Source organism: Ranitomeya variabilis, chromosome 5 (genome assembly GCF_051348905.1).
Source record: "Ranitomeya variabilis isolate aRanVar5 chromosome 5, aRanVar5.hap1, whole genome shotgun sequence".
In the NCBI taxonomy this organism is placed as follows: domain Eukaryota; kingdom Metazoa; phylum Chordata; class Amphibia; order Anura; family Dendrobatidae; genus Ranitomeya; species Ranitomeya variabilis.
The window spans coordinates 198,035,292-198,059,471 of record NC_135236.1 but is presented as its reverse complement, the minus strand read 5'-3'; the positions used below and the strand labels follow the sequence as shown (position 1 = coordinate 198,059,471).

At 46.3% G+C, this 24,180-nt stretch overlaps 1 protein-coding gene across 6 annotated transcripts in view; it reads left to right on the top strand.

Annotated features, from left to right (window-relative positions):
* The first annotated feature begins 16,243 nt into the window (after nt 1-16,243).
* Nucleotides 16,244-24,180, top strand: part of SLC24A5 (solute carrier family 24 member 5) — a 101,542-nt gene continuing 93,605 nt past the window's right edge. For 2 of the 6 annotated variants that reach the window (XM_077263731.1, XM_077263729.1), the window contains exon 1: nt 16,374-16,704. In XM_077263731.1, coding sequence (XP_077119846.1) covers nt 16,512-16,704 — 193 coding nt within the window. In that variant the 5' untranslated portion in view covers nt 16,374-16,511. Of the gene's footprint in view, nt 16,705-17,089; nt 17,113-18,487; nt 18,507-24,180 lie in introns of those variants that run through there. The other 4 variants (XM_077263728.1, XM_077263730.1, XM_077263732.1 and 1 more) reach the window with 4 other exon arrangements.

Below are 24,180 nucleotides of genomic sequence, written 5' to 3'. Positions count from 1 at the left end.
CATATTCTTCCATACCTATGCCTAGTGTGTTATCATGGTTGGAAACAGAATAACGGTTTTAAGCTCCGTTCTTTTATTGGAATAAGTTCATATTAGTGCAACAAGGTTATCCTCCAAGTTTCATTAAGATCTTTTTAGGGATTAAGTCTTTATGCGCCGCCATATTCTTCCATACCTATGCATAGTGTGTTATCATGGTTGGAAACAGAATTAACGGTTTTAAGCTCCAGTTTTTTTAATGGAATAAGTTCATATTAGTACAACAAGGTTATCTGCCAAGTTTCAATAAGATCTTTTTAGGGATTAAGTCTTTATGCGCCGCCATATTCTTCCATACCTATGCCTAGTGTGTTATCATGGTTGGAAACTGACAACAAAAAACCTTCCCAATGAATGTTTGCCCCAGGTGGGGGGGAAAACTGTCCCTCTCTCTCTCGGCCTGGGAGAAAATTACTTACAGTCCATGGATCCTGAACAGAATAAAATCGGGACTAAAACTGACATTTCTCAAACTCCCTCGTCCTTCCTTTATGATAACTTCGCCAAGATCTTCAGGGGAGGAGTAACTGGCGTTGGAAAACGAGGTCATTGGTCTAGTGAACAAGGGGGTTCTCCTAGAAGTTCCCCCCCCAAGAAAAAGGGCAAGGATATTATTCCCCCCTATTCCTGAAGAAAAAGCCGGATGGGTCATACAGGACTATCATGAATTTGAAAAACCTAAACAAATACCTAGAGGTCAAAACGTTCAAGATGGAAACAATAAAGACATCTATAAAAATGCTGTTTCCTCGGTGTTTCATGGTAGTCCTGGACCTGAAGGACGCGTACTATCACGTCCCTATCCACAAAGATCAACAGAAGTTTCTCAGGATAGCAGTTCACATCAGGGGGGTGTTACACCGCTTTCAATTTTCAGCCCTCCCCTTTGGGCTAGCCATAGCTCCAAGAGTATTTACCAAGCTAGTTGCAGAGGTAATGGCTCACCTGAGGGAACAGGACACACTGATAGTGCCCTCTCCCCAACACTGTAGCAAACAACTAGAGGCAATAATGCACTCTCTAGAAAAACTGGGATGGCTGATAAATTTTAAAAAATCCAGATTATTACCATCCCAAACCCAAGAATATCTGGGTCTCACTCTAGACTCCGTAAAACAAGAATGCCGCCTTCCTGTGGAAAAAAATACAAAAAATATCAGGGCTTGTGTCGAAAATGCAAGATCTCCCCTCCATAACCCTCCACCAAGCCATGTCCCTCTTGGGATCTATGATATCATGTATCCCTGCAGTCCAATGGGCTCAGCTCCATTCAAGAGACCTTCAATGGCAAATCCTGTCAGAAGAGGTCTCTCTAAAAGGGAATTTAGAAGGTCAGTTCAGTTTATCTCCGCACACAATTCGGTCACTAAACTGGTGGACATCGCAGAGCAATCTTTCCCAAGGGGTCCCGTGGGTAACTCCAATTTCAAAAATAGTAACCACGGACGCAAGCCCCAGCGGATGGGGGGGCTCATCTGTACGACCTGCTAGCCCAAGGTACTTGGCCACCAACTCTAGCAAAAGAATCTTCCAACATGAAAGAACTACTGGCGGTCAAGTTTGCACTACTGGAGTTCTTGGGGCCCCTTCACTCCCACCATGTCAGAATTATGTCAGACAACAGGGTAGTGATAACGTACCTGAATCACCAAGGGGTTACTCACTCTCAAAAACTGATGGAAGTAGCCTAATCAATATTCCACATAGCCGAAAGCAACCTTCTATCCCGGTCAGGTCTTCACATAAAAGGGGTGGACAATTACAGAGTGGACTTTTTGAGTTGTTCCCATCTAAAGCAAGGGGAATGGGAGCTAAATCAAACTGTGTTCACCCAAATTACAGAAAAATGTGGGGTACCGAGCATAGACCTCTTTGCAAACAACCTCAACAAAAAAGTAAACACTTTTTGCTCCATAACACCATTGGGGAACCCAGTATCGTTGGATGCGTTCCTGATCCCATGGCTCCATCAACTAGCATATGCATTTCCCCCAATTGCTCTGATTCCGGCAGTGCTGAGAAAGATTCTGGAGGACGGGGCTCATGTGATCTTGATAGCCCCGTTCTGGCCGAAGAGGCCTTGGTTCTCTTGGATGATGAGAATGTCAGTATCCAACCCGTGGGTACTTCCAGACCTTCCAAACCTCCTCTCCCAGGGCCCAGTTCATCATCCGCAAGTTGCGAGCTTACACTTGACAGCCTGGCATTTGAGAGGCAGCTACTAGAAAGCAGAGGATTCTCTCCGGGGCTGGTAGCTACTCTACTAAAAAGTAGGAAACCAATTATGACCAAACAATATGGGAAAATATGGAAAAAGTTCCTTTCATCCTCAGGCACTAAAATAAATGGAGGAGTCCCTCTTAGGGCCATTTTAGAGTTCCTACAAAACGGGTTGGAAATCGGTCTAGCCACGAGTACCCTAAAAGTCCATGTGGCAGCATTGGGAGCCCTATTTAACTATGATTTGGCGGGGAATCGGTGGGTTTCCAGGTTCATCAGGGCAGCAGGTAGATCAAGACCTCTTCCAGTAAGGGTTACCCCTAAATGGGATTTAAATTTGGTCCTTAGGGCCCTGACTAAACCTCCCTTCGAGCCCTTAGAGGGTATCCCATTGAAAATCCTATCTCTCAAAACATCCCTGCTGGTCGCCCTCACCTCTGCACGGAGAGTTAGCGGCATACAGGCTCTATCTGCTAACCCTCCTTACATCCAGTTTTTGGAGGATAGGGTTGTTCTCAAAATAGACCCAGCATACCTCCCGAAAGTAGCATCCCGATTCCATAGAACTCAGGAGATATCTCTTCCCTCCTTTTGTCCCAACCCTAAAAACAAGGAGGAAGAATCCTTACATACACTAGATGTCAGGAGATGCCTTATGCATTACATAGAAGCCACCAGAGAGAGTAGGGAGGACGCCTCTCTTTTTGTGTGTTTTCAGGGTCCCCGGAAGGAGGAAAAAAGCCTCTAAAGCCACTTTGGCAAGATGGATCACGGACGCCATCAGCCTATCTTACTCATCGAGTGGGATGGCCATCCTGAGAGATGTCAAGGCTCACTCAACGAGAGCATTAGCGACCTCTTGGACGGAGAAGGCCGGAGCTTCAATTGACCAGATATGTAGAGCTGCTACCTGGTCCTCACCATCTACATTCTATAGGCACTATAGATTGGACCTTATCTCCTCTTCAGACCTTACCTTTGGTAAAAGGGTTCTGGAAGCGGTGGTCCCTCCCTGAATGTTCAAATCTCTGCAAATCTCTCCGTGGTGCCGTCATGGGCTCAGAGATACACCGTTATCGGTAAGAACTATATTTTTTTCTGACGCCCATGACGGCACCCGTACATTCCCTCCCTTCACTTATGGGTGTGCACACTAATATAGTGCCAGATGATAAGTACCTGAATAGTCACGCGGTATCTTAATTAAGTTTAAGTAATGTTAAAAGTAAGACTATTCTTTAGTCTCCCACCGTTCTCTAGTAAACAACTGATGCAGGAGAGAGGTACCGTCTTTTTATCTGTAGGTTTCCTGTCCTTGGTGGGTGGATCCCCTCTCTCCGTGGTGCCGTCATGGGCTCAGTGAAATACCGTTATCGGTAAGAACTATATTTTTCAACAATGTTAATTCATACATTCCTATATAATAACTTTACATTTCAAATAAACAGTGAATCCCTAAGTAGATCTTTATCGAAAAATTTAGCCTTAAAGCCCTTGTTTTTGTTTGTTTGATTTTCACACAAGACTATGGCAATGGCACAGTTTTTTTAAATGGTTTTCTTAATTTATATAATCTCTCTGATCTCAGTTTACTGATAAAATAAAATATACAGTTTACTTTATTTTAAAAAAAAATTTAAGGGCTCACTCACACTGGCCGTTTTGGCTCCATTATGTGCATGCGCTTTTTATGCGCACGCGCATAAGAAGCGCATGCTGAATTACTGTCGCTGGTTTTTAGCGCACCAGTCATTCAAATAGGCGGCGGCAGTCCGTTCTGCACGGCAAAAACGGACATGCTGTCGCTTTTTTCTGCGCATCCGTTCGATGCGCAGTGTCTGCACTAGCCCATTGACAACAATAGGCTCGTTTTTTCAGCGCAGAACGGATGCGCTGAAAAAACGTGCAAACACTGCCTGTGTGAACGAGCCCTTATGAGGCGAAATTAAGCTGTCTGTTGTAAACACAAGGGCACCCCTATTAATCTTAAGCTTAATGTTTTATAAAAAATTGTTTTTTTTGCAACAGCTATTTCAGTTTCATATATCTAATAACTGTTGGACACAGTAATGTTTCTGCCTTGAAATGAGGTTTATTGTACTAACAGAAAATGTGCAATCTGCATTCAAACAAAATTTGACAGGTGCATAAGTATGGGCACCTCACCAGAAAAGTGACATTAACCCCTTTCTGACATCGGACGTACTATCCCGTCGAGGTGGGGTGGGCCCGTATGACCACCGACAGGATAGTACGTTCAGCGCGATCGGCCGCGCTCACGGGGGGAGCGCGGCCGATCGCGGCCGGGTGTCAGCTGCCTATCGTAGCTGACATCCGGCACTATGTGCCAGGAGCGGTCACGGACCGCCCCCGGCACATTAACCCCCAGCACACCGCGATCAAACATGATCGCGGTGTGCCGGCGTTATAGGGAAGCATCGCGCAGGGAGGGGGCTCCCTGCGGGCTTCCCTGAGACCCCCGGAGCAACGCGATGTGATCGCGTTGCTGCGAGGGTCTCTTAGCTCCTCCTCCTCCTTGCAGGCCCGGATCCAAGATGGCCGCGGCATCCGGGTCCTGCAGGGAGGTGGCCTCACTGCGCCTGCTCAGAGCAGGCGCCGGGAAGCATAGAAAAAGTGCACGTCAGATCGGTGATCTGACACCGTGCACAGCAAAGTGTCAGATCACCGATCTTAGACTATAACATGATGCCCCCCCCCCCCCCGGGGCAATGTTATGGTGTAAAAAAAAAAAATTCCAATGTGTAAAAAAAATTTTAAAAAAAATTCCAAAAAAAAAAATATATATACCGTATATACTCGAGTATAAGCCGAGATTTTCAGCCCAAATTTTTGGGCTGAAAGTGCCCCTCTCGGCTTATACTCGAGTCACGGTCGGCGGGTGAGGGGGAGAGGGCGCTGAGGCATACTTACCTAGTCCCGGCGCTCCTGACGCTCCCCCTGCCCGTCCCACGGTCTCCGGGTGCCGCAGCCTCTTCCCCTGAGCGGTCACGTGGGACCGCTCATTAGAGAAATGAATAGGCTGCTCCACCTCCCATAGGGGCGGAGCCGCATAATTCATTTCTCTAATCAGCGGTGCCGGTGACCGCTGACAGAGGAAGAGGCTGCGGCACCGAAGACCAGCTGTCCAGGGGAAGGAGCGGGACGACGGGAGCAGGTAAGTATCGCATATTCACCTGTCCTCGTTCCACACGCCGGGCGTCGGGCCATCTTCCCGGCGTCTCTCCGCACTGACTGTGCAGGTCAGAGGGCGCGATGACGCATATAGTGTGCGCGCCGCCCTCTGCCTGATCAGTCAGTGCAGAGAGACGCCGGGAAGATGGCGCCGAGGAGCTGCAAGCAAGAGAGGCGAGTATGTATTTTATTATTTTTTATTGCAGCAGCAGCAATGGCACAGGTTTATGTGGAGTATCTATGGGGCAACGGTGCAGAGCACTATATGGCACAGCTATGGGGCAACGGTGCAGAGCACTATATGGCACAGCTATGGGGCAACGGTGCAGAGCACTATATGGCACAGCTATGGGGCAACGGTGCAGAGCATTATATATATGGCACAGCTATGGGGCAACGGTGCAGAGCATTATATATATGGCACAGCTATGGGGCAACGGTGCAGAGCATTATATATATGGCACAGCTATGGGGCAACGGTGCAGAGCATTATATATATGGCACAGCTATGGGGCAACGGTGCAGAGCATTATATATATGGCACAGCTATGGGGCAACGGTGCAGAGCATTATATATATGGCACAGCTATCTACGGGGCAACGGTGCAGAGCATTGTATATATGGCACAGCTTTCTATGGAGCATCTATGGGGCCATAATGAACGGTGCAGAGCATTATATGTGGCACAGCTTTATGTGGAGCATCTATGGGGCCATAATAAACTGTGCAGAGCATTATATGTGGCACAGCTTTATGTGGAGCATCTATGGGGCCATAATGAACAGTGCAGAGCATTATATATGGGGCAGCTTTATGTGGAGCGTCTATGGGGTCATAATGAATGGTATGGAGTATCTATTTTTAATTTTGAAATTCACCGATACCTGCTGCATTTTCCACCCTAGGCTTATACTCGAGTCAATAAGTTTTCCCAGTTTTTTGTGGCAAAATTAGGGGGGGGGGTCGGCTTATACTCGGGTCGGCTTATACTCGAGTATATACGGTATATTGTTCCTATAAATACATTTCTTAATCTAAATTAAAAAAACAAACAATAAAAGTACACATATCTAGTATCGCCGCGTCCGTAACGACCCCACCTATAAAACTATATCACTAGTTAACCCCTTCAGTGAACACCGTAAAAAAAAAAAAAAAAAAAAAAAAAAAGAGGCAAAAAACAACGCTTTATTCTCATACCGCCAAACAAAAAGTGGAATAACACGCGATCAAAAAGACGAATATAAATAACCATGGTACCACTGAAAACGTCATCTTGTGCCGCAAAAAACGAGCCACCATACAGCATCATCAGCAAAAAAGTAAAGTTAGTCCTCAGAATAAAGCGATGCAAAAATAATTATTTTTTCTATAAAATAGTTTTTATCGTATAAAAGCACCAAAACATAAAAAAAATGATACAAATGAGGTATCGCTGTAATCGTACTGACCCAAAGAATAAAACTGCTTTATCAATTTTACCAAACGCGGAACGGTATAAATGCCTCCCCCAAAAGAAATTCATGAATAGCTGGTTTTTGGTCATTCTGCCTCACAAAAATCGTAATAAAAAGCGACCAAAAAATGTCACGTGCCCGAAAATGATACCAATAAAAACGTCAACTCGTCCCACAAAAAACAAGACCTCACATGACTCTGTGGACTCAAATATGGAAAAATTATAGCTCTCAAAATGTGGTAACGCAAAAATATTTTTTACAATAAAAAGCGTCTTTCAGTGTGTGACGGCTGCAAATCATAAAAATCCGCTAAAAAAAACCCCTATGAAAGTAAATCAAACCCCCCTTCATTACCCCCTTAGTTAGGGAAAAATAAAAAATTTTTAAAAAATGTATTTATTTCCATTTTCCCATTAGGGTTAGGGTTAAGGCTTGGGTTAGGGTTAGGGCTAAGGTTAGGGCTAGGTTTAGGGTTGGGGCTAGGGTTAAGGCTACAGTTAGGGTTGGGGCTAAAGTTAGGGTTAGGGTTTGGATTACATTTACGGTTGGGAATAGGGTTGGGATTAGGGTTAGGGGTGTGTCTGGGTTAGAGGTGTGGTTAGGGTTACCATTGGGATTAGGGTTAGGAATGTGTTGGGATTAGGGTTTCAGTTATAATTGGGGAGTTTCCACTGTTTAGGCACATCAGGGGCTCTCCAAACGCGACATGGCGTCCGATCTCAATTCCAGCCAATTCTGCGTTGAAAAAGTAAAACAGTGCTCCCTCCTTTCCGAGCTCTCTCGTGTGCCCAAACAGTAGTTTTCCCCCAACATATGGGGTATCAGCGTACTCAGGACAAATTGGACAACAACTTTTGGGGTCCAATTTCTCCTGTTACCCTTGGGAAAATACAAAACTGGGGGCTAAATAATTTTTGTGGAAAAAAAAAAGGATTTTTTATTTTCACGGCTCTGCGTTATAAACTGTAGTGAAACACTTGGGGGTTCAAAGTTCTCACAACACATCTAGATAAGTTCCTTGGGGGGTCTAGTTTCCAATATGGGGTCACTTGTGGGGGGTTTCTACTGTTTAGGTACATTAGGGGCTCTGCAAACGCAATGTGACGCCTGCAGACCAATCCATCTAAGTCTGTATTCCAAATGATGCTCCTTCCCTTCCGAGCTCTGCCATGCGCTCAAATGGTGGTTCCCCCCCACATATGGGGTATCAAAGTACTCAGGACAAACTGGACAACATTTAGGGTCCAATTTCTCCTGTTACCCTCGGGAAAATACAAAACTGGGGGCTAAAAAATAATTTTTGTGGGAAAAAATGTTTGTTTTATTTTTACGGCTGTGCATTATAAACTTCTGTGAAGCCCTTGGTGGGTCAAAGTGCTCACCACACCTCTAGATAAGTTCCTTAGGGGGTCTAATTTCCAAAATGGTGTCACTTGTGGGGGGTTTCAATGTTTAGGCACACCAGTGGCTCTCCAAACGCAACATGGCGGCCCATCTCAATTCCTGTCAATTTTGCATTGAAAAGTCAAACGGCGCTCCTTCCCTTCCGAGCTCTCCCATGCGCCCAAACAGTGGTTTACCCCCACATATGGGGTATCAGCGTACTCAGGACAAATTGTACAACATCTTTTGGGGTCCAATTTCTTCTCTTACCCTTGGTAAAAAAAAATTGGGGGCGAAAAGATAATTTTTGTGAAAAAATATGATTTTTCATTTTTACGGCTGTGCATTATAAACTTCTGTGAAGCCCTTGGTGGGTCAAAGTGCTCACCACACCTCTAGATAAGTTCCTTAGGGGGTCTAATTTCCAAAATGGTGTCACTTGTGGGGGGTTTCAATGTTTAGGCACACCAGTGGCTCTCCAAACGCAACATGGCGGCCCATCTCAATTCCTGTCAATTTTGCATTGAAAAGTCAAACGGCACTCCTTCCCTTCCGAGCTCTCCCATGCGCCCAAACAGTGGTTTACCCCCACATATGGGGTATCAGCGTACTCAGGACAAATTGTACAACAACTTTTGGAGTCCATTTTCTCCTGTTACCCTTGGTAAAATAAAACAAATTGGAGCTGAAGTAAATTTTTTGTGAAAAAAAGTTAAATGTTAATTTTTATTTAAACATTCCAAAAATTCCTGTGAAACACCTGAAGGGTTAATAAACTTCTTGAATGTGGTTTTGAGCACCTTGAAGGGTGCAGTTTTTAGAATGGTGTCACACTTGGGTATTTTCTATCATATAGACCCCTCAAAATGACTTCACATGAGATGTGGTCCCTAAAAAAAAATGGTGTTGTAAAAATGAGAAATTGCTGGTCAACGTTTAACCCTTATAACTCCCTAACAAAAAAAATGTTGGTTCCAAAATTGTGCTGATGTAAAGTAGACATGTGGGAAATGTTACTTATTAAGTATTTTGTGTGACATATCTCTGTGATTTAATTGCATAAAAATACAAAGTTGGAAAATTGCGAAATTTTCAAAATTTTTGCCAAATTTCCATTTTTTTCACAAATAAACGCAGGTAATATCAAAGAAATGTTACCACTATCATGAAGTACAATATGTCACGAGAAAACAATGTCAGAATCACTGGGATCCGTTGAAGCGTTCCAGAGTTATAACCTCATAAAGGGACAGTGGTCAGAATTGTAAAAATTGGCCCGGTCATTAACGTGCAAACCACCCTTGGGGGTGAAGGGGTTAATATTTAGTAGATCCTCCTTTTGCAAAAATAATAGCCTCTAGTCGCTTCCTGTAGCTTTTAATGATTTCCTGGATCCTGGATGAAGGTATTTTTGACCATTCCTCTTTACAAAACAATTCCAGTTCAGTTAAGTTTGATGGTCGCCAAGCATGGACAGCCCTCTTCAAATGATCCCACAGATGTTCAATGATATTCAGGTCTGGGGACTGGGATGGCCATTCCAGAATAGTGTAATTGTTCCTCTGCATGAATGCCTAAGTAGATTTGGAGCGGTGTTTTGGATCATTGTCTTGCTGAAAGATCCATCCCCTGCGTAACTTCAACTTTGTCACTGATTTATGAACATTATTGTCAAGAATCTGCTGATACTGAGAGGAATCCATGCGTCCCTCAACTTTAACAAGATTCCCGGTGCCGGCATTGGCCACACAGCCCCAAAGCATGATGGAACCTCCACCAAATTTTACTGTGGGTAGCAAGTGATTTTCTTGGAATGCTGTGTTTTTTTGCCGCCATGCATAACGCCTTTTTGTATGACCAAACAACTCAATCTTGGTTTCATCAGTCCACAGGACCTTCTTCCAAAAAGAAATTGGCTTCTCCAAATGTGCTTTTGCATACCTCAGCCGACTCTGTTTGTGGCGTGCTTGCAGAAACGGCTTCTTTCACATCACTCTCCCATATAGCTTCTCCTTGTGCAAAGTGTGTTGTATAGTTGACCGAAGCACAGTGACACCATCTGCAGCAAGTTGATGCTGCAGCTCTCTGGAGGTGGTCTGACGATTGTCCTTGACTGATCTCGCCATTCTTCTTCTCTGCCTTTCTGATGTTTTTCTTGGCCTGCCACTTCTGGCCTTAACAAGAACTGTACCTGTGTTCTTCCATTTCCTTACTATGTTCCTCACAGTGGAAATTGACAGGTTAAATCTCTGAGACAGCTTTTTGTATCCTTCCCCTGAACTACTATGTTGAATAATCTTTGTTTTTAGATCATTTGACAGTTGTTTTGAGGAGCCCATGATGCCACTCTTCAGAGGAGATTCAAACAGGAGAACAACTTGCAAGTGGCCACTTTAAGTAGCTTTTCTCATGATTGCATACACCTGGCTATGAAGTTCAAAGCTCAATGAGGTTACAAAACCAAAAAAAGTGCTTTAGCAAGTCAGTAAAAAGTAGGTAGGAGTATTAAAAACAAGAAAATGATAAGGGTGCCCATACTTATGCACCTGTCAAATTTTGTTTGAATGCAGATTGCACATTTTCTGTTAGTACAATAAACCTCATTTCAAGGCAGAAATAAGAACTTATTCCAATAAAAAAAAAACAGAGCTTAAGACCGTTATTCAGTTTCCAACCATGATAACACACTAGGCATAGGTATGGAAGAATATGGCGGCGCATAAAGACTGAATCCCTAAAAAGATCTTAATGAAACTGGGAAGATAACCTTGTTATACTAATATGAACTTATTCCATTAACCCCTTAATGACAGCCAATACGTCTTTTAACTGACCTGAGATATAAGAGAATGGCATCCCCGTACAGGTGACAATCCAGCAGCTGTCAGCTGTACACTATAGCTGACAACTTGCTGCATCAGCCACGATCAGTGTTTGCACCGTCCATATCTGTTTAACCCCTTAGATCAGTGATGGGCAACCTTTTGAGCTCGGTGTGTCAAAATTCGCCAAAAAAACGAGCATAACTTGGGTGGTGTGTCACCTTGATAAAAAAACATAATTTTGCGACATGTATAGTTTAAATAACAAATATGTATAATTAGAATTAACTTACCTGCTTAGTGACTTCTTTGTTCATCTGTCAGTTGGTTTCTTTTGTTGGTCTTGCTATTATTTAACTTGTGTGGGGTGCCGTGAACTAAGATAAGTGAGGGGGAGGGGGAATTCTTCCAGTGATGGCGAACCTGTGGCACTCCAGCTGTTGCAAAACTACAATTCCCATCATGTCTTCACAGCCAAAGCCTTTGCTTTGAATGGCCAGCCATGATGGGAATTGTAGTTTTGCAACAGCTGGACTGCCACAGGTTCGCCATCACTGATGCCTCCCTCTCACTTATCTCAGTAATGGCCAATGACACCCCACAGTTCACTGGATGATGGTTGCTGTAGTAGTCACAGGGCCTCCAGACAGCAATCACAGGGCCTGAGTCCAGACAGCAATCACAGGGCCTGAGTCCAGACAGCAATCACAGGGCCTGAGTTCAGACAGCAATCACAGGGCCTGAGTCCAGACAGCAATCACAGGGCCTGAGTCCAGACAGCAATCACAGGGCCTGAGTCCAGACAGCAATCACAGGGCCTGAGTCCAGACAGCTATCAGGGTATGTGCACACGTTCAGGATTTCTTGCAGAAATTTCCTGAAGAAAACCGGAAATTTTCTGCAAGAAATCCGCATTTTTTTTTTTGCGTTTTTTTTCCGTTTTTTTCGCGTTTTTTTAGCATTCTGCAAGCGTAATTAGCTTGCAGAATGCTAAAGTTTTCCAAGCGATCTGTAGCATCGCTTGGAAAACTGACTGACAGGTTGGTCACACTTGTCAAACATACTGTTTGACAAGTGTGACCAACTTTTTACTATAGATGCAGCTTATGCAGCATCTATAGTAAAAGATAGAATGTTTAAAAATAATAAAAAAAATAAAAAAATGCTTATACTCACCCAGACATCTCATCAGCGGCGTCCGTTCGTCTTCCTATAGCTGGTCTGTGCGCACAGGGCCTTCCGTGACGTCACGGTCACGTGAGCGGTCACATGACCGCTCACGACCAATCACAGGACAGTGACGTCATCGGCAAGGTCCTTCGCCGCACATCAGCTACAGGAACCGAACGGCAGCGTGCAGCGGTGAGGCGGGAACACTGCGCGGGACATCGAGGGTGAGTATAGGACTATTTTTTATTTTATTTCTTATTTTTTGACCACTTATATGGTGCCCAGTGCGTGGAGGAGAGTCTCCTCTCCTCCACCCTGGGTACCAACCGCACATAATCTGCTTACTTCCCGCATCGTGGGCACAGCCCCGTGCGGGAAGTAAGCAGATCAATGGACTCCTAGGTGTGCGGAATCCCTGCAATTCCGCATTTTTAATGAACATGTTGCTTTTTTTTCCGCTATGCGATTTTTTCGCTGAAAAAATCGCAACATTTGCACAAAAAATGCGGAATACCTTGTAAATAATAGGAGGCATATGTTAGCGTTTTTTTCGCGTTTTTATCACGTTTTTATAGCGAAAAAACGCGAAAAAAAACGCTAAAAATCCTGAACGTGTGCACATGGCCTCACAGGGCCTGAGTCCAGACAGCTATCACAGGGCCTGAGTCCAGACAGCTATCACAGGGCCTGAGTCCAGACAGCTATCACAGGGCCTGAGTCCAGACAGCTATCACAGGGCCTGAGTCCAGACAGCTATCACAGGGCCTGAGTCCAGACAGCTATCACAGGGCCTGAGTCCAGACAGCTATCACAGGGCCTGAGTCCAGACAGCTATCACAGGGCCTGAGTCCAGACAGCTATCACAGGGCCTCCAGACAGCTATCACAGGGCCTCCAGACAGCTATCTCCTCAGGCCTCAGAAGTGCAGCCTGGGACTTCTGGTCGGTGCAGCCTGGGACTTCTGGTCGGCGCAGCAGGGAGCAGCGCAATGTCGCCCAAACAACACAGATCCGACGCAGAGGCCTGGGACTTCCGGGAGCTGCGCCTGGCCTACCGGAAGTCCCAGGCCTAGACGCTCTGCACCGGAGCTCTGTTGTTTGGACCCACAGACCTCCTGCATGGCATCCGATCCGATAAAAAATCGGATCGGATGCCATTGTTTACTTTAGCATTCCGATACCGCAAGTATCGGGTATCGGCCGATATTTGCTGTATCGGAATTCCGATACCGAGATCCGATACTTTTGTGGTATCGGGATCGAAACAACATTAATGTGTGTAAAATAAAGAATTAAAATAAAAAATATTGCTATACTCACCTCTCCGACGCAGCCTGGACGTCCGCGAGGGAACCGGCAGCGTTGTTTGCTTAAAAATCGCGGTTTTCCTTCCTTACTTGAAGTCCCGGCTTGTGATTGGTTGCGTGCCGCCCATGTGACCGAGACGCGACCAATCACAGCAAGCCGTGACGTAATTTTAGGTCCTTCAGGATTTTAAAATTACGTTCCGGCGTTGTGATTGGTTGCGTGCGGTCACATGGGCGACGCAACCAATCACAACGCCGGAACGTAATTTTAAAATCCTGAAGGACCTAAAATTACGTCACGGCTTGCTGTGATTGGTCGCGTCTCGGTCACATGGGCGGCACGCAACCAATCACAAGCCGGGACTTCAAGTAAGGAAGGAAAACCGCGATTTTTAAGCAAACAACGCTGCCGGTTCCCTCGCGGACGTCCAGGCTGCGTCGGAGAGGTGAGTATAGCAATATTTATTATTTTAATTCTTTATTTTACATATTAATATGGTTCCCAGGGCCTGAAGGAGAGTTTCCTCTCCTTCAGACCCTGGGAAAGAAGCAATTTCTATGGGGCCGCGGCCGGCGTGTCACTGAAAATGACTACGCGTGTCAGCACTGACACGCGTGTCATAGGTTCGCCATCACTGCCTTAGATGCTGCTGTCAATAGTGACTACTTCATATAAATGGTTAACAAGAGTGTGGGGCTTCCTCTTTATCCCAATTGGTGCCCTCAGATCATGGTTGTGTGGTCCTGATGTTTGCCATGGCAATTAATGAACAAATAGCGACCTTACAGTCTGACGACTGTTATAACTTGTTTAGAAGCTAGCTGCATTTAGGTGGTAAAAATACACATTTTCATTTCTGTCATGCCACTTTGCATTAATTCCTGAAAATCACCTGAAGGGTTAATAAACTACCTGACTGCAGTTTTCAATATGTCAGGGGGTGCTGTTTTTAAAATGGTATCACTTTTGGGGGTTTCCCAATATATGGGACCCCCACAGTCACTTCAAACATGGATAGGCCCCTACAAAAAAAATGTTGTAAATTTCCTTTAAAAAATGAAAAACTACTGCTACATTTTTAAACCTCCTAAAATACTAACAAAATAAAAGAATATTTTACAAATGGTGCTGATGTAAAGCAGACATGTGGGAAATGTTATTTTTTAAGGTTTTGCTGTGGTATGACTATCTAGATTAAAGGGATACTCATTCAAAGTTTGAAAATTGCTAATTTTTAACATTTTTCTCAAAGTTCTGATATTTTTTATAAATAAACACAAAACATAGCGACCTAAATTTACCATTATCGTAAAGTATAACGTGTCATGAAAAAACAATCTCAAAATCACTGGGATATGTTGAAGTGTTCCAGAGTTATTACCACATAAAGTGACACTGGTCAGATTTCAAAAATTTGGCTCCGTCACTAAGGGGTTAAAAAAAACGGAGCTTAAAACTGTTACTCAGTTTCCAACCATGATAACACACTAGGCTTTTTATGGAAGAATATGGCGCATAAAGACTGAATCCCTGAAAAGATCTTAATGAAACTTGGAAGATAACCTTGTTGTACCAATATGAACTTATTCCATTAAAAAAAAACGGAGCTTAAAACGGTTATTCAGTTTCCAAAAAAATTAACCCCTACATTCATGTATAGCAACTTTATGTCAAGGCAGGAGAAAAGAGCGCAGGCGCCGGTTCATTTCAAAACAGTGCTGAGGAGGCGGCGCCAAGAAGATTTGAGTGACGGCTGTGTGGCGTCTGCAGCAGGGGGTAAGGCCGGCCTCCTGGACTGAAGAAAGGTATTTAGGACAAATTACAAAACGGATTATTTCTGCAGTTACAGCACCAATAACTAATAGAGCCACCTTGTCAGAATGCAGCATTACTGCTGCACAAGGTGGCTCTTTTAGTTTCAAATGCCTGGGGGGGGGGGGGTGTGACAGGTTCCCTTTAAACTTTGCATTAAAAAAAGCAACGTGTGAACATAGCCTAAGGCGATGTCCACACGTTGCGTTTTTGCTGCCTAAGTACGCAGGGTCCAACCCGTAATGATTACTGACCGTGGGCACATACCCACACTTTGTTATTATTCTAAAATGCAGATGAAAATTTGCATAAGAAACCACTGAAGAAACACAATGTATGAACATAGCCTAAAACAGTTTTTGATGCAGTTGTGACACCTTGTAAATAATACACACATTTCTCATGGTAGGCGCCCAAGGTCAGTAAACGCTGTGGGTTGGGACGCTGCGTATCTCCGCAGCGTCCAGATGTTACAGCATTATGCGTGCACAGATGCCTGCGGCTTCCCTGCGGAGACAGACATGCGGCGCATCTTTCCAGACCGCAGCATGTCAATTTATGCAGTGGAGACGCTCAGTATCCGCAAGATAAATGTCATCAGTACAATGTATTGGGTGAGGCGATCCCGCACGGTTCATTGAATCACATGGGGCTTCGCCTGCGTTCAATTAAAGACGGCAGCGCTTCGGACAGAGCGGACATGAGCTACATCCAAAGCGCTGCCGATTACTGACACATACAGTCGGTCCTGAGACATAGTGTAGTAATGTGGTCTGTGCTCAGCAGCCGGGGGGGCGCTCCTGTGTGCACTGTCCCCACACTAACACTTCCCTCAGCACCGTGCAGGCGGGGGACCGCACAGAGTACGGCAGTGTGCTCGGCAGACATGGCCTCCTGACACCAGCCCCCAGTAACATACTTCTCCTCACCCCGTGACTGAGCATCATCTGGCCGCCACGTTGTTCTGTCTCCCCTTAGGGATTTCCTCATGTCCCGCATCAGTCAGACGCTGCATGTAACCCCCAGGGAGGGCTAATTGGCGCATGAGGACGGACTCCCGGCCTCACATGATAGAGATTAGCGTGACTGGCCTCCTCCACAGTCCATGGCACTCAGGGAAGTTATCACTAGTGAAAACATGGAGCCGGCCGCGGGGACAGGAGGACGGAGGAGCAGGGGAGCCGGCAGGACCACACTGGCGGCATTTACCTTCATGTTACTTCTATGGGCGGCCATATACCTGCTGTACCGGGCGGCGCAGGAAGTGAGCGTACAGCGCCGTGTGAGGAGAGCGGCAGGTCAGTGCGCTGCACAGTGTGAGGAGAGCTGCGGGCTAATGCGCTGCACAGTGTGAGGAGAGCTGCGGGCTAATGCGCTGCACAGTGTGAGGAGAGCTGCGGGTGAGTGCGCTGCCCCGTGTGAGGAGAGCGGCAGGTCAGTGCGCTGCACAGTGTGAGGAGAGCTGCGGGCTAATGCGCTGCACAGTGTGAGGAGAGCTGCGGGCTAATGCGCTGCACAGTGTGAGGAGAGCTGCGGGTGAGTGCGCTGCCCCGTGTGAGGAGAGCTGCAGGTCAGTGCGCTGCCCCGTGTGAGGAGAGCTGCGGGTGAGTGTGCAGCACCGTGTGAGGAGAGCTGCGGGTGAGTGTGCAGCACCGTGTGAGGAGAGCTGCGGGTGAGTGTGCAGCACCGTGTGAGGAGAGCTGCAGGTCAGTGCGCAGCACCGTGTGAGGAGAGCTGCGGGTGAGTGTGCAGCACCGTGTGAGGAGAGCTGCGGGCTAATGCGCTACACAGTGTGAGGAGAGCTGCGGGCTAATGCGCTGCACAGTGTGAGGAGAGCTGCGGGCTAATGCGCTGCACAGTGTGAGGAGAGCTGCGGGCTAATGCGCTGCACAGTGTGAGGAGAGCTGCGGGCTAATGCGCTGCACAGTGTGAGGAGAGCTGCGGGCTAATGCGCTGCACAGTGTGAGGAGAGCTGCGGGCTAATGCGCTGCACAGTGTGAGGAGAGCTGCGGGCTAATGCGCTGCACAGTGTGAGGAGAGCTGCGGGCTAATGCGCTGCACAGTGTGAGGAGAGCTGCGGGCTAATGCGCTGCACAGTGTGAGGAGAGCTGCGGGCTAATGCGCTGCACAGTGTGAGGAGAGCTGCGGGCTAATGCGCTGCACAGTGTGAGGAGAGCTGCGGGCTAATGCGCTGCACAGTGTGAGGAGAGCTGCGGGCTAATGCGCTGCACAGTGTGAGGAGAGCTGCGGGCTAATGCGCTGCACAGTGTGAGGAGAGCTGCGGGCTAATGCGCTGCACAGTGCGAGGAGAGCTGCGGGCTAGTGCGCTGCACAGTGCGAGGAGAGCTGCGGGCGAGTGCGCTGCACAGTGCGAGGAGAGCTGCGGGCGAGTGCGCTGCACAGTGCGAGGAGAGCTGCGGGCGAGTGCGCTGCACAGTGCGAGGAGAGCTGCGGGTGAGTGCGCTGCACAGTGCGAGGAGAGCTGCGGGTGAGTGCGCTGCACAGTGCGAGGAGAGCTGCGGGTGAGTGCGCTGCACAGTGCGAGGAGAGCTGCGGGTGAGTGCGCTGCACAGTGCGAGGAGAGCTGCGGGTGAGTGCGCTGCACAGTGCGAGGAGAGCTGCGGGTGAGTGCGCTGCACAGTGCGAGGAGAGCTGCGGGTGAGTGCGCTGCACAGTGCGAGGAGAGCTGCGGGTGAGTGCGCTGCACAGTGCGAGGAGAGCTGCGGGTGAGTGCGCTGCACAGTGCGAGGAGAGCTGCGGGTGAGTGCGCTGCACAGTGCGAGGAGAGCTGCGGGTGAGTGCGCTGCACAGTGCGAGGAGAGCTGCGGGTGAGTGCGCTGCACAGTGCGAGGAGAGCTGCGGGTGAGTGCGCTGCACAGTGCGAGGAGAGCTGCGGGTGAGTGCGCTGCACAGTGCGAGGAGAGCTGCGGGTGAGTGCGCTGCACAGTGCGAGGAGAGCTGCGGGTGAGTGCGCTGCACAGTGCGAGGAGAGCTGCGGGTGAGTGCGCTGCACAGTGCGAGGAGAGCTGCGGGCGAGTGCGCTGCACAGTGCGAGGAGGGCGGCGGGCGAGTGCGCTGCACAGTGTGAGGAGAGCTGCGGGTCAGTGCGCTGCACAGTGTGGGGAGAGCTGCGGGTCAGTGCGCTGCACAGTGTGGGGAGAGCTGCGGGTCAGTGCGCTGCACAGTGTGGGGAGAGCTGCGGGTCAGTGCGCTGCACAGTGTGGGGAGAGCTGCGGGCGAGTGCGCTGCACAGTGTGGGGAGAGCTGCGGGCGAGTGTGAGAAGCCTCAGATAGGTGTGCAGTGGTCAGTGCTGCAGGTGAGTGCACAGTGATTATGCAGCACTGTGTTGTGAGTGTACAATGCTGTGAGGCTATTTGCACACGTTGCAGAATTGCCTGTTGAATTTTCCGTGCGGATTCTGCATATCTTGGCAGAAAATGCAGGTCAAAATCTGCACGTTTTTTATGCGAATTTTGTGCATTTTTCCTGCGGATTCTGTGCAGATTTCATGAGTTTTTACCCCTGCGTTTTCCTATAATGGAATGGGTGCAGAAACGCACAAAGAATTTACATGGTCCTTTTTTTAATTTTTCTGCGTTTTCCGTGCAGATTTTTCCGCACCATTAGCACAGCATTTTTATTTTCCTATTGATTTACATTGTACTGTAAATCACACGTGGTTTTGCAGCGTTTCTGCGCGGAAAAAATGCTGCAGATCCACAGTAAATCCGCAACTTGTGCACATAGCCTAAGGAGTGCTGCAGGCGACTATGCGGCTATGTGTGAGGAATGCTGCAGGTAACTGTAAGCGTACGGCGACGTGTGAGGAGTGCCGCAGTCCAGTGTGCCATGGGATATAATACAAAATCTTTAGGACAGAACACATTCTATGATAGGTGACCCAGGGCCTATGTGACCAGACCACCAAAGGCAATAGCCATGGAAATTACTCCCACCAATCAATGGAAGAATGGAGTAAAATAGTCCACCAAAAGAAAGTAAAAGCAAAGTACACTGTGTGCAGAATTATTAGGCAAGTTGTATTTTAGAGGATTATTTTTTATTATTGATCAACAACTATGCTCTCAATCAACCCAAAAGACTCATAAATATCAAAGCCTAATATTTTTGGAAGTTGGAGTGGTTTTTTTATTTAGATTTGGCTATCTTAGGAGGATATCTGTTTGTGCAGGTAACTATTACTGGGCACAATTATTAGGCAACTTAATAAAAACCAAATATATTCCCATCTCACTTGTTTATTTTCACCAGGTAAACCAATATAACTGCACAAAATTTAGAAATAAACATTTCTGACATGCAAAAACAAAACCCCAAAAAATTAGTGAGCAATATAGCCACCTTTCTTTATGGTGACACTCAACAGCCTTCCATCCATACGTTCTGTCAGCTGCTTGATCTGTTTACGATCAACATTGCGTGCAGCCGCCACCACAGCCTCCCAGACACTGTTCCGAGAGGTGGACTGTTTTCCCTCCCTGTAGATCTCACATTTTATGAGGGACCACAGGTTCTCTATGGGGTTCAGATCAGGTGAACAAGTGGGCCATGTCATTATATTTTCTTCTTTGAGACCCTTACTGGCCAGCCACTCTGAGGAGTAGTTGGAGGCATGTGATGGAGCATCGTCCTGCATGAAAATCATGTTTTTCTTGAACGATACTGACTTCTTCCCGTACCACTGCTTGAAGAAGTTGTCTTCCAGAAACTGGCAGTAGGTTTGGGAGTTGAGCTTCATTCCATCCTCAACCCGAAAAGGTCCCACAAGTTCATCTTTGATGATACCAGCCCATACCAGTACCCCACCTCCACCTTGCTGGTATCTGAGTCGGAGTGGAGCTCTCTGCCCTTTACTGATCCAGCCTCTGGCCCATCCATCTGGCCCATCAAGAGTCACTCTCATTTCATCAGTCTATAAAACCTTTGAAAAGTCAGTCTTAAGATACTTCTTGGCCCAATCTTGACGTTTTATCTTATATTTCTTGTTCAAAGGTGGTCGTTTTTCAGCCTTCCTTACCTTGGCCATGTCCCTGAGTATTGCACACCTTGTGCTTTTTGTTACTCCAGTAACGTTGCATCTCTGAAATATGGCAAAACTGGTGGCAAATGGCATCTTGGCAGCTTCACGCTTGATTTTCCTCAATTCATGGGCAGTTATTTTGCGCCTTTTTTGCCCAACACGCTTCTTGCGACCCTGTTGGCTATTTGCCATGAAACGCTCGATTGTTCGGTGATCACGCTTCAAAAGTTAGGCAATTTCAAGACTGCTGCATCCCTCTGCAAGACATCTCACAATTTTGGACTTTTCAGAGCCCGTCAAATCTCTCTTCTGACCCATTTTGCCAAAGGAAAGGAAGTTGCCTAATAATTAAGCACACCTTATATAGGGTTTTGATGTCATTAGGCAACACCCCTCCTCATTACAGAGATGCACATCACCTGATTTACTTAACTAGTAGTTGGCGCTCAAGCCTGAACAGCTTGGAGTAGGACAACATGTATAAAAAGTATCATGTGATCAAAATACAACTTGCCTAATAATTCTGTACTCGGTGTAATTTTATTAAACTAATTGTATAGAAGGCACCAAAAAAACAACATTAAAAGAACCATATCATTGACAGAGCTGTAGAAGACAAGGACTCGGGTGCAGCAAAAATCACATGCAAGCACACAGGTACAGCATAGTCTTAATAGTGAGGCATATGGATTTAACTAAAGTGACAGTGCTTCAAGTCTTATCCCAGAAGGTAATCATTGAGACATGTAGCCGTGTCAGCATAAGTGTCAAAAATAAAATATCCAATATATCATCATAATCTATAAAAATGTTAGTGCCGACCACAGCACCATAAGAATCACATACGATAAATGCTCTTACCCATGGCTGACCTGCAAGTCACACGTGCAACCCCATGGGAGGATTGCCGTAGGCGAGCGTGCCATGGGAGGATTGCCGTAGGCGAGCGTGCCATGGGAGGATTGCCGCAGGCGAGCGTGCCATGGGAGGATTGCCGCAGGCGAGCGTGCCATGGGAGGATTGCCGCAGGCGAGCGTGCCATGGGAGGATTGCCGCAGGCGAGCGTGCCATGGGAGGAGTGCTGCCTGTGCTCAGAACTGTACAGTGTACACTGTCTGTATGTATATTACCATAGAGTTTGTGCCGTAGTGAATTAGTCGCAGCTCATTTATTGCTCTTCAGTTGAACAGAATAAATGATGTGGGCATTTTATAATGCAGCATTTCTGGAAACATCCCAGGGCTGATGCATTAACCCCTTTCTGCCATTAGACGTACTATTCCGTCCATGTGACAAGGGCCCTACTTCCCATGGACGGAATAGTACGTCATAGGCGATCGACCGCTCTCACCGGGGGTATCAGCGTACTCGGCATAAATTGGACAACAACTTTTGGGGTCCAATTTCTCCTGTTACCCTTGGGGGAAAATACAAAACTAGGGGCTAAAAAATAATTTTTGTGGGAAAAAAAATAATTTTTATTTTCACGGCTCTGCGTTATAAACTGTAGTGAAACGCTTGGTGGGTCAAAGTGCTCACCACTCATTTAGATAACTTCCTTAGGGGGTTTACTTTCCAAAATGGTGTCATTTGTGGGGGGTTTCAATGTTTAGGTACATCAGGGGCTCTCCAAACGCAACATGGCGTCTCATCTCAATTCCAGTCAATTTTGCATTGAAAAGTCAAACGGCGCTCCTTCGCTTCCGAGCTCTGCCATGCGCCCAAACAGTGGTTTTCCCCCTCATATGGGGTATCAGCGTACTCAGGACAAATTGCACAACAACTTTTGGGTTCCAATTTCTGTTACCCTTGGTAAAATAAAACAAATTGGAGCTGAAGTAAATTTTTTGAGAAAAAAAGTTAAATGTTCATTTTTTTTTTGCAAACATTCCAAAAATTCCTGTGAAATACCTGAAGGGTTGATAAACTTCTTGAATGTGGTTTTGAGCACCTTGGGGGGTGCAGTTTTTAGAATGGTGTCACACTTGGGTATTTTCTATCATATAGACCCCTCAAAGTGATTTCAAATGTGATGTAGTCCCTAAAAAAAAAAAAAAAAAAAAAAAAAAAAGTGTTGTAAAACTGAGAATTTGCTGGTCAACTTTTAACCCTTATAACGTCCTAACAAAAAAAATTGTTTCCAAAATTATGCTGATGTAAAGTAGGCATATGGGAAATGTTACTTATTAAGTATTTTTGTGACATTTCTCTCTGGTTTAAGGGCATAAAAATTCATAGTTTAAAAATTGGAAAATGTTCAAAATTTTCACCATATTTCCATTTTTTTTTTTTCATAAATTAACGCAATTGATAGCGTAGAAATTTTACCACTAACATGAAGTACAATATGTCACAAAAGAAAGTCTCAGAATCAGCAGGATCCGTTAAATCGTTCCAGCGTTATAACCACATAAAGTGACAGTGATCAGAATTGTAAAAATTGGCTTTGTCACTAAGGGGTTAAATTTACCTCGCAGTTATTTTTCAACATGCTGATCACACCGGCTCATCTGTGAGCCAATATCATGTACAGCAGAATTAGTGCAGCATTTTATAGAAGTCTTATTAATGCACAATTGATTTTTATGTTCATTTATCTACTTGCTAATATAACTGTAAAGGAGAATTGCATTGATGCAAACTGTACATTCAGCCCTTGTTAGTGATTATTACGCTTTCCACCATTATAATGCTATTCCTCCCAGACATAAAAAAGCCAGTGCTCCAGATTATAGATCATGTCTATTGTTTATAGTGCTGTCTGTGTTTGTAAATCTTCTGAGGATTACAGTTAGGCTAGGCTATGTTCACAAGTTACATTTTTTGCTGCTTTTTTTTAATAGAAATTTTAAGCTGTGTTTTACAGTACCAGCAAAGGCTATGAGATTTTGAAAACTGCAGCATACAACTTCTTTCTGTGTTTTGGCAGCTATTTTTCACCCATAGAAAGCAGTCAATGCAAAAACATAGCAAAAAACACAGGTATCGGCTTTTGCTGCAAAAACTTTAAAGGAAACCTGTCAGCAGTTTTATCCGCTATAAGACACGGCCACTGCCTTTCAGGGCTTTTCTACAACGTTCTGTTATTCTGTAGATAAGCCCCCGGTACGACCTGAAAGATGAGGTAAAATAAGTTTTATTATACTCAACTGGGGGGGGGCAGTCCGGTCCGATGGGTGTCGCAAGTCCGTGTCTGGCCCCTCCCATCTTCTTGCGATGCCGCCCTCCTGTTGCTTTATCGCTCCCCGGGATCGCTCTCCTGCTCATGCACACTTATCTGCCCTGTTGAGAGCAGAGTAAAGTACTGCAGTGTGCAGGCGCTGGGAAAGGTCAGAGAGGCCCAGCACACTGCAGTAGTTTACTCTGCCCTCAATACAGCAGATAAGTGCGCCTGCACAGGAGCGCAATGCCGTGATGAAGCAACAGGAGGGCAGCATCGCAGCTGACATCCGGCACTATGTGCCAAGAGTGGTCACGGACCGCCCCCGGCACATTAACCCCCGGAACACTGCGATCAAACATGATCACAGTGTTCCGGCGGTATAGGGAAGCATCGCGCAGGGAGGGGGCTCCCTGCGTGCTTCCCTGAGACGATCGGTACAAGGCGATGTGCTCACCTTGTACCGTCTCCTCCCTGCAAGCCCTGGATCCAAAATGGCCCCGGGGCTGCATCTGGATCCTGCAGGGAGGTGGCTTCACAGCGCCTGCTCAGAGCAGGCGCCGGGAAGCCTC